The 10080-nt window shown below is 35.4% G+C and overlaps 1 protein-coding gene across 1 annotated transcript; it reads right to left on the bottom strand.

The window, feature by feature from the left end:
- Positions 1 to 5508: 5508 nt before the first annotated feature.
- LOC120079264 (disease resistance protein RPV1-like) lies at positions 5509 to 9319 on the bottom strand. Its single transcript, XM_090314533.1, is given in 7 exon segments — positions 5509 to 5786; positions 5788 to 6084; positions 6086 to 6693; positions 6783 to 7058; positions 7135 to 8239; positions 8486 to 8971; positions 9077 to 9319. Coding segments are annotated over 7 exon segments (3048 nt in total). The 5' UTR covers positions 9094 to 9319; the 3' UTR covers positions 5509 to 5527.
- Between the last annotated feature and the right edge of the window lie 761 nt (positions 9320 to 10080).

The raw sequence follows: 10080 nt of genomic DNA on the forward strand, positions 1-10080 counted from the left end.
CTCTATTGGATTTGGTAGAGAGAATGAGGAAGGAACGATCGTTTACCATGACCAAGCAAGTGGGAGATATCGAGTGTCTATCGTATAGACAGATGCTTGATCGTTTAGGTAAAGGTGCACGATCGTGCAGTAAAAGGGGCTTGATTGTATAGATGATCGTTTAGTAAAACGCTCTGGTGTGCGATCGTGTAGAAAAAAGCTAGACGATCGTTTAGTAAATTCTATGCGATCGTTTAGGAAAGGCACGCGAGTACACGATCGTTTAGTAAACATTGAGCTTTCGTGTATGCTCTTGGTTTGCTACGCGATAGACAGTGTACCAACTCATGAGCAAAAATATGATTACTTGCAAAATGAGAACAATTTTCATTTTATCCTTCAGTTACAAAAACTGAATGCAACCTCCCACTATCTCATTCGATTACGGAGAAAAAATCGCCATAATTATCCCATAATTGTTAAATTAAAAAATAAATATAATCCTATTATATTTATGACCTATGGTTTAATATCACATCAAATGCAACATATGAACCATAGTCTTTTCTCCTCTACTAGATAATAATCATATTTATATCATTTTCCTCCAATTAATGTATCTCATACATAATGTCAATCATATCATATATAATTGACTAGTTCAATCATATCATATATAATTGAATTCCTCTTGTCAATTTGAATACTTCAAATTGACCCAAAAACTTATTCTCAACTTGAATCCATTGAGTTACCAAGGGGACCTTATAAACCTATTGCTCGAAGCTCCAACGGTACATGAATAGCTGACTAAACTCTTTAGCCACGAGATCCACCATCCGTTAACTGCCAGTCATTCCACTAAAGACTGATAGTTGCACTCTTCTCACCACAGATATATTTCGGTGTCCATCAGATATAACCAATCAATAGTACGATAACTCTTCACAGATGCTCGTAAGTACAGTTGGACCAATTTATCTTTTTGCCCTTGTAGTTACATCTAACTCCTTAAGTACCATTGATCCCTCTAATGAACAATACAACATAGTCCTACTATGTGTGGACACCTCTCAGGCCATGAGAAGGTGTGTGGTGCCACATCGTTCAAGTCCCAGAATCAGCCCTTAAGGGAGCAATCTATCTACTTACCCCTGCTTCAGGGAAGGAGTGAATTCCATCTTGTGTAGTTGAGGTCCCAGCTCCCAAATTAGATGAATCCCCAAAGTGGTAGGTTAGAGTTGGCGATCTGGCCACCCGCACCCGTGCAAATAAAAGGACCTCCTTAAAGACAGAAGTTCCTAACTCACTCAGGATTGAAGTCATGTTACCTATAGTCATCCTAGTGAAGTGAAGTCTCTATCATGAACGATGTTATATAATGAAACTATAACACTTCGTGGTCTGGTCTTATACAAACTCCTTTGTATAGGACGCCACCGCTCGCATGTCTCCACGTGAATGATCAGGATCAGACCATTTGTAGCAAGTCACAGCACTTATAACTATTCAACAAAGTGGGTTGCATCCGTAGCATTACCAGGATAAGGTTTCCCTCCTATATCCATATACTACAGACCATTTTGGTTATCACTTAAGACATGGTCCACCTGTATGTCTCCACATACATGCTTAAGTTACAAACAACAACCAGGGATCTTAGTTTATTGGTTTGTGGTAAAGCAATTAAAATATCCAATGTTCCATAGATAAAAGTGAAGAAAATATCATATATTATTACATCACAAGCATTTATTCAATACTGTGTTTACAAACTACAGGACCCAACGAGGTATCAACCCCAACATAATAAGCACTTAAACTACATTTAATTTGAGTTTTAAGCATGTTGTTCATATGATATTCATAAGAGAGTTTGAAATGCATATTACCTTTGAAGATTTTACCATGAATTCCGCTGAAAAGCATCAAGATAAAACTAGAATCACCGAGAGGACTACCACCGAGATCTTTTCTACTATACTCAAGCTGGAACTTATGGTGGAAACACTTGAACAAGTTGAGTTGATGATGAACAAGAGTAGGGTTTTTAGGTTATCAATTTCAGAAAAATATATTTAACTAATCTCCCTGATCTTCATGCATGGAGCTTCAATATATAAGTAAAAAACATGCAAATGTATATGGTTGCATGTTAGGCAGCTCCAACTTGAAGATCATCAAAACTTGAAATGGAATTTGGTGATCCTAATAAATATGTTAGTAGGTTTTTCCCAAAAATGGAAAAGCTCATTAATCTAAAATGATTTCAAAAAATGATTTTATTTAAATTTATTTTATAAAATTAATTCAATATAATTAATTTAAATAAAACTAATTTTAATTTATTTTTAATAATATTAATTTAATATCTAAATATTAAATTAATAAAATATTAATATCACCAATGAATCAATTTTATATTTAAATCATAATTTAAATATTAATTGTTTTTCCAATTTCGTTTAATTTCAATTAAGTTAAACATTTATAATTGTATCATATACAATCAATCGAAAACCCTAAAAATTGAATTTGAACATTTCAAATACATAACCCTAATTTCATACATCAATACTCAATCTATTAGCTCTCAATAAGCCTAAGTTCAATGCTAGCTCAACGTTAGAAGGCAGAATGCTCAAATGCAACGCTTCGGAGATGCCCCAATGCCACCGTCGCGCCGCTCGTCAACACTGCCCTCCAACGCTCTAAGACGGAGTAGGCAGCGTTGCAACACTCCTGCTGAGCGTTGCAATGCTGCGTGGTTTGACGGACGCATAGCCCTAGCATGCGCACAACACACGTCAGGCTAGCGCTGCAACACTTGCCTGACACTTGGCCATTATGCACCACAGCGTTGCAACGCTCTTCCTAGCATTGCATCGCTGTGGTAGTTTTATAAAAGAATAATTTGGGTCAGTCGATCACATCATCTCCGAGTACATCAATTCTTGAATGTCATTGCTCTGTCCAGTTTAGTTATAGCTCCCTTTTTTCACCAAAATTCTGTAAAAATTATTCCCCCTTTGAAAATTGTATTGAATTCGAGCATGTTTCGAGGCTAAAGGATAAAAACTTAGCTTGGGTTTGTTAGTTTAGTTTAGTTCCAATTCAATTCTTGAGACTCGTATTGTAATTTTGTGAGTTTTTATTATGAATTTATGAGAATTTATCTTGAGCGTATTGTTCAATTTTCATGTATGGGATAATTTGACAAATTAGTCATGCATGTTTAATTGATTGCTTTGATTGGCCCTAATTTGTAATCATTAGGTAGTCGTCACCTAGAAGCATGAGTTAAGTTAGTTTGTTGTGTTAATTTGGGATTCCTATTAGCAAGCATTTACTTTCTAACTTAGATAAATCTCGCCCAATTAATTGGTTAGATGATGGAAATCAATTAATTGGCTTAGCTTTGCCTTGAATCTTAATGTCTTTTGAATTAAACTATAATTACCCAAGCTAAGTATTTGTTCGATTGATAAACTTTTACATACGTTTACGCTGCGCACTTTTTGTTCTCTAGAAGTTCCAATCTTTGAGGAATCCATATTTGGCTCTCTGTGGTTTGACCTTGTATTTTACTACTTGTACTACTAATTAGTATAAGAGATTAGTTCAGTGCATACAAATTTTTATTTGCGTAGGTGCGGGTTTACGGACGATGGTAAACACCACACTACCAAATTGGCGTCATTGTCGGGGAGCCAACGAAATCCTTGATTTTTGAAACTTGTAGTGTTTATCCTTGCTAATCAATTTTCCCTTTTGGTGCATGATCCACACTCCCAAAGGTGTTAGATAAATTTATTTTGCAAAGATTTGTAGGGAAGTGTGGAGAATCAGAAGAGAAAGGAGACAGCAAGCTGCACTTGACAGAGAGATTTTTGTTGAAGACACATCGGGAGAAGAAGGCATTCTTGAAGATTTTCCTATGGTGGTTGAACGAGAAAAGACCCTCAAGGAGCTTGCAATACCCGACTTCACTCAGCAGCCCTTGTACGTTGCCTATCCTGAGATGACAGGTATCTTTGAGCTTAAATCTGGCTTAATTCACTTACTTCCTGTATTTTTAGTCTATAGGGCAAGGATCCGCACAAACACTTGAAGGAATTCTATGTGGTGTGCAATGGGATGAAACCTAATGGGGTGACCCAGAAGCAGATAAACATGAGAGCATTCCCCTTTTCATTGAAAGGAGATGCCAATGAGTGACTCTAGTTCTTAGAGAGGTTCTTTCTAGCATCCTAAGCTGCTAGTGTCAAAAAGGAAATTTATAGCATCATGCAGTTCGATGGGGGAGACCCTTCATGAGTATTGGGAATGATTCAAAAAGACCTATGCCAAGTTCCCCCATCATCAGATCTCAGATCAACTCTTGATCCAATACTTTTATGAGGGATTGGTGCAGGCCGAAAAAAGCAGTATAGATGCAGTTGCAGGAGGAGCCTTAGTCAATAAAACCCCGACTAAGGCCATGAATCTAATAGCTACCATGGCTGCAAATTCTCAACAATTTGGAACTAGAGCTGCAATTAGTGTTAAATCCGCCAATGAGGTAAGTGAACTTAAGAAAGAAATATCTGACTTAGTTTTTGTTATTAAGCAGTTGGCAAAAATGGAGATTGGACAACCCCCTACTATTTGCTAAGTATGTCATGGGACTGGCCATTCAACTGATGTTTGCCCAATTGCTCCGCAAGGAGCAATTCTTGAGGTAAATGCCATTGGAGGCTACAATTACAATGGGCAAAACAGAAGGCAGGACTCATTCAGTCAAACTTACAATTCTGGGTGGAGAGACCACCCAAACTTCAAATGGGGAGGGCAGAATGAGTAGACTCAGCCTCATCATGGAGCTTCGTCTGGTTCAAGTATGTCCTTAGAAGGCATTGATAAAAGTCTTGTTGACAACTCTTTTAAATTTCAATATGATACACAGAATTTTCAGTAGGATACAAAGAAAGCCATTGAAGCTTTGGGGACCCAAGTCTCACAGCTAACCACCTCTACAAGCAAATTGGAAAGACAGTCTGACAAACTCTCGTCCTAGCCTGAGTCAATTCTTAGAGAAAATGTTAGTTCGATCACATTGAGGAGTGGCAAGAAGTTGGAGCCACCTATTGAGTTAGTGAAAGAGCCAGAAATTGGAGGGTTTGGGAATTTATTCTTCAAATTCAACCGTCTTACTGCCACAAAACCAACAGGGAGTATCTTCTCATCCTTATCCTCCTTTGGATGCGTATGTGCCTAACAAAAATTGCTTTCACATTTTGAGTGGCAACTTTCTATTTTTAATGTAGAGCTTTGATCCAAAATGATTGATGCAGAGCCTATTATTCTCTCTCTCGATCACAATATACATAGGAATAAACAAGATCAGTATAATGCTTTTGTTTAGCCAACTAAAAAGAAATAGCAACAATATAAACCTGCAGTAGTAAATTAAAATAAAATAACAAAATTTATTCATCCATATTTAATTTTCTACTTCACAGCTCATTATACATCATTTATTTCCAAATCCATGAATTGTTCCAACATATCATCCCTCCATGATGACATGAACACCACATCTTTTTATCCATACTATCGAATCTTTATACATGTCCTTAACCTTAAATGACACCGTAAATTTCTTCGAAACATCATCTACGTTATTGCAGTTCATTTCCGTGGAATTAATCTCATAACATGGCTGATTTAGATCAATCTCTGATCTCTCCCTAAAATCATTCCATTTTCCCTCTTCATTGATCCAGTTTGGGTGAAAATCTCTATTAGGATCAAGTGCTATCAACCACATACAAATTTGGTGATGGTTTTAGTTTGAAGTGCCCATAGTTCTTTGATGTTTCAAGATCCAACACTTTTTCAGAACTCCAAACCTGAATGTCATTGATAGATACTTTGCATTCAAGCTCTGTCCCACGACAACGATACCGCTGGTCAACATTAGTTACATCAATTACTTGAAATATGATGCAAGGAGCCAACGCTTTCAATTTCCGACTGGGATTAATTGGCATAAAAAAGGTTATTGAATTATTCATACTCTTGTAACTATACCATTCTGGAATATCGCAATTCATTAGGAGGATCTCTCAATGAAGGTGCGGCCTGAGTGAGGGTTTCTAAGAAACTCAAATTTGTTATATTGCATTTCTTAAGTTGTAACTCGATTAGATTGGGAAACGAGGGAGGTGAACAAGAAGGAATTAAGGAAGGGAATGTAGAAAGATTAGAATATTCAACAACTAAAGAAGTAAGTTTGCTTAAACGATAAATTGTGCTCGGAAGCGATGTGAGCGCAAACTCTGTGCAAGTGATGGATATAGACTTAAGCCCAACGAGATATCCAATTGTTGGAGATAGTTCTTTTACATCACAACCCCGGAAACGTAAGTACTCGAAAGACTTCATTTCTTCACTAAAATAGAAATCACATTCGGTCATGTTGCATTGTTCCATATCCAAATATTTGAGGGACTTCAGATTGAGGTAGTGAGGAAACTGCTTAAAGCCCTTAGAATGACTGCAAAGCTCCAAAGTAACAAGTTTACCGAGAGATCCAACTGACTCATGAACCTTTTTCAAATTCATACATAACCAAAGAATCAACTCTTCAAGGTTTATTGCAGCGGATAAATCGGGAATTTCCTCCAAAAACTTGGAGTCAGTAAGATCAATATGCTTCAATGATTCACATCTCTGCAATGCATAAAAAGATTGTAGAATCAAATTTAAAATAAACTACATTGATATAAAAACAATATATAAGTATTGACATATATAAATACCATAAATCCTTTGCCAAAATGTTTGATGGAGCTATATGGTAATTTCAGTTCAATAAGCTTCTCCATTGAGTAGCTTGAAGGCAAAGATGAAAAAGGAAATTTAGACCAACTCATCCACCTTAAGCTACTAGGTAGATAGTCGAGCGTTTTTGAAGATGTGACATTGTCAACTTCGAGTACTACCAAATTTTTCACTTTTTCAAAAGCTCTTGAATCAATGTTCAACTCTATAGACTGATGAAAGCCCATCTTTATGGCTTTAACCGCTCTTGCTTCCTACAAAGATACAAACGAAACATTTCAAGTCATCTAAAAATAATAAATTCAATACTTCTCTACAGTATCTTCTTACCTTATTGCCATTTAAGACGTCCATAGCATCATCTTCAATCAGTAATCTTTTTCTTTTACGAGATTTACAAGTCCCTGAAAGAGCAATTGTGCAGCCCATTTGTTGTATTAAGTCGTGCATTTCAATGTCGTTGAATTTGTTGATGGTGAGAAGTGATAGATTCATGAGTTTTGTTATTGCCTTTTCAAAACATAAACTGCCACATTCCTTTAACATCATTTTAACCTTGTTTACATTTTCTCGTACGAAGAAGCAAGAAATGTAAAGAAATATTTCTTTTACATCCTCTTCAAGTGCATCATAACTTACTTGAAGAATATCTTTAATATCTTTGTCCAGGTGGGAGTTTTGAAATTCATCCAAAATACGTTTGAATTTAAGTTGATCGTCAATCGAACAAAGGAATGAACCTAACATTTCAAGAGCCAAGGGAAGACCCTTACAATAAAGTACACCACGTAAGGAAAGGTCTAAATAATCACTCGAAGGATGACTCTTTTTAAAAGCATGCCAACTAAAAAGCTCAAGAGCTTCATTATGATTCAATCCATCAACACTTTCCAATATATCGAATCCATGGATAGCAAGTAGATGATTGTTTCTTGTTGTTGCAATGACTTTACTTCCAGGTCCAAACCAATCATGTCCTCCCGCCAATGCCTGCAATTGTTCACTCGTATCTATATCATCAAGAATCAAGAGAATCTTTTTTGCGCATAGTCGATCCCTTATGATGTTAATTCCTCTGTGAATATTGCTAACTTTAATGAAGCCATCCATTAAAATCTCATAAATTAGTTTCTCTTGTAGTCGAACAAGGCCCTCATATTGCTTTGAAGTTTCTCTAATATTTGCAAGAAAGCAACAACCTTCAAACTTATTAGCAATTTTATTGTATAATGCTTTTGCCAAAGTTGTTTTGCCCATACCTCCAATTCCATATAATCCAAACATAGTAATTCCATCAGACATGACCTGGGAGAGTAAATTCATGACTTGTTTGGCAATTCCAACTGGATATTTCGCTACGTGCAATTGCATAGTTGCATGATCTAATTTCTTTAGAACTTCTTGAACAATCTCTTGAATCAAATTTGCCTCATTTCTGCCATTTAAAGAAAAAAGGCATAAAATTAAAAGATGTATGAAACATAGCTTTTCCTTGATCACCAATAAATCCTTAGATTAGAAGCAAGAAAATCAAAACAACCAAATAAACACACACTAAATCTAATCAAGTTTCGTTCCATCACAAAGTAGTGAAGATAAGACATGAGAAATAGATGTTGATTCCCATAAAAAAATCAAATTAGAATATGAAGAGCTAAAAACTGTATTATAAGGAAAATACTCTTCTCTCAAAACCCATCCAGACATATGGGAAACAGTAGTCAGAGCCTCCCTCCATGCTTCCATCTTGTTGAAGAATCTTTCTTCAAGTTTGGCAAATGCTTCTCCAAACGTTCCAATTTGTTTTCTTACTTGAGATGGATCCACTTTGTAAAAAACTGGTAAAACAACTTGTCCTTTGAATTTGTTACACTTAATTATTTTCACCAATTCATTCAAACACCAACTCGAAGATCCAAAATTTTCAGAGATTATAACGATCGAGATCTTCGATTCTTCAATAACTTCCAAAAGTGATGCAGAAATTTCTTCACCCCTCGAAAGCTTGTCATCTATAAAGATATTGATTCCTCTTTGACGCAAAGCCATATGAAGATGACTTGTAAAGTTGGAACGAGTATCTTCTCCCCGAAAACTTAAGAATACATCAAAACTGCATCTAAAGTGGGAGGAAGATGATCCACTTGCTCGATCCATATGGAGGAACCTGAAAGAGAAATCAAAGAACTGAGGTGATCTGGGAAGTGATTGATAGAGTAAAAGATATCTAAATTGAGCTACGCGTGTGAGAGTTCTAAACGAAAAACTATACTCAAAATGAGGGCACATTCAGGGCAAGGATGAAAATATAAGTCGATGTCTCTGTATATATCCATCGATATATAAATAAATCGAAGGGTTTGATATCGATATTAAATATCATATTTCCTACATCTTTATAAAAGCTCGTAAAATATAAAAAATGTTATCTATTTAGTCCAATATGAAAAAGAATACTAATAATAATATTCCGAACTTAATTTGAGAGTAAAACAACTTAGTTATTAAACCAAAATATCTCGATACCAATATATCCGTCGATATATCTGTAAAATTTAAATCTCAATATCGATATCGATATCGACATCGATATTTTAATCCTTAGTTTGGAAAAGTGATTTTGAAATAATTAAAATCACTTTTAACATTTCAAAATAACCAAAACATGTTTTTAATAATTTAAAAACAATTTTGATCATGATATGAAAATGGCATCAAACAATTTTGATGGTATGAAAATTCCATAACTCAACATTTTTTCTTCAACATCATTACTTCTTTTGATCAAAACTAAAATTTGGATCTTCTTTTTCCTTCTCTTTCTTTCACTTGAGTCAACTCCAAAAATAAAAGTACAGACACGTAAATTTTCTTGAATAATAAAAAGAAAAAAAGAAAAAAAGACTTGCAGAGTTCGGATTCTTGCCTAGAACTCGTATTACTATCGGCGCTAACCGCGTCTTCACGAATAACTTCGAGCTTCTCTCACCCTGTCCTCCGTCGTCTCTATTCTTTCTCTCTTTCTCTTTTCATCTGTTTTTTATTTTCTTTTTCTCCCTGCTGTGCCCTCCTTCTACAAGCTATCCTTTTATTTTGTTTCGTTTTTTTACTTTGACCTGTTGTGTTTAAGTCTTTATTTATTTATTTATTTATTTATTTTTCCCCTTTTTCCCAACCGGCTTGCATTTCTAATAATATTCATTTCTTTTGTTAATTTGGTGTTTATACGATCAATTGAATGTAGAAACTCCTATATGTTTTCTTTTACCTTTTGAA

Source organism: Benincasa hispida, chromosome 6 (genome assembly GCF_027475165.1).
Source record: "Benincasa hispida cultivar pf3 chromosome 6, pf3_genome.v1.1, whole genome shotgun sequence".
Lineage (NCBI taxonomy): Eukaryota > Viridiplantae > Streptophyta > Magnoliopsida > Cucurbitales > Cucurbitaceae > Benincasa > Benincasa hispida.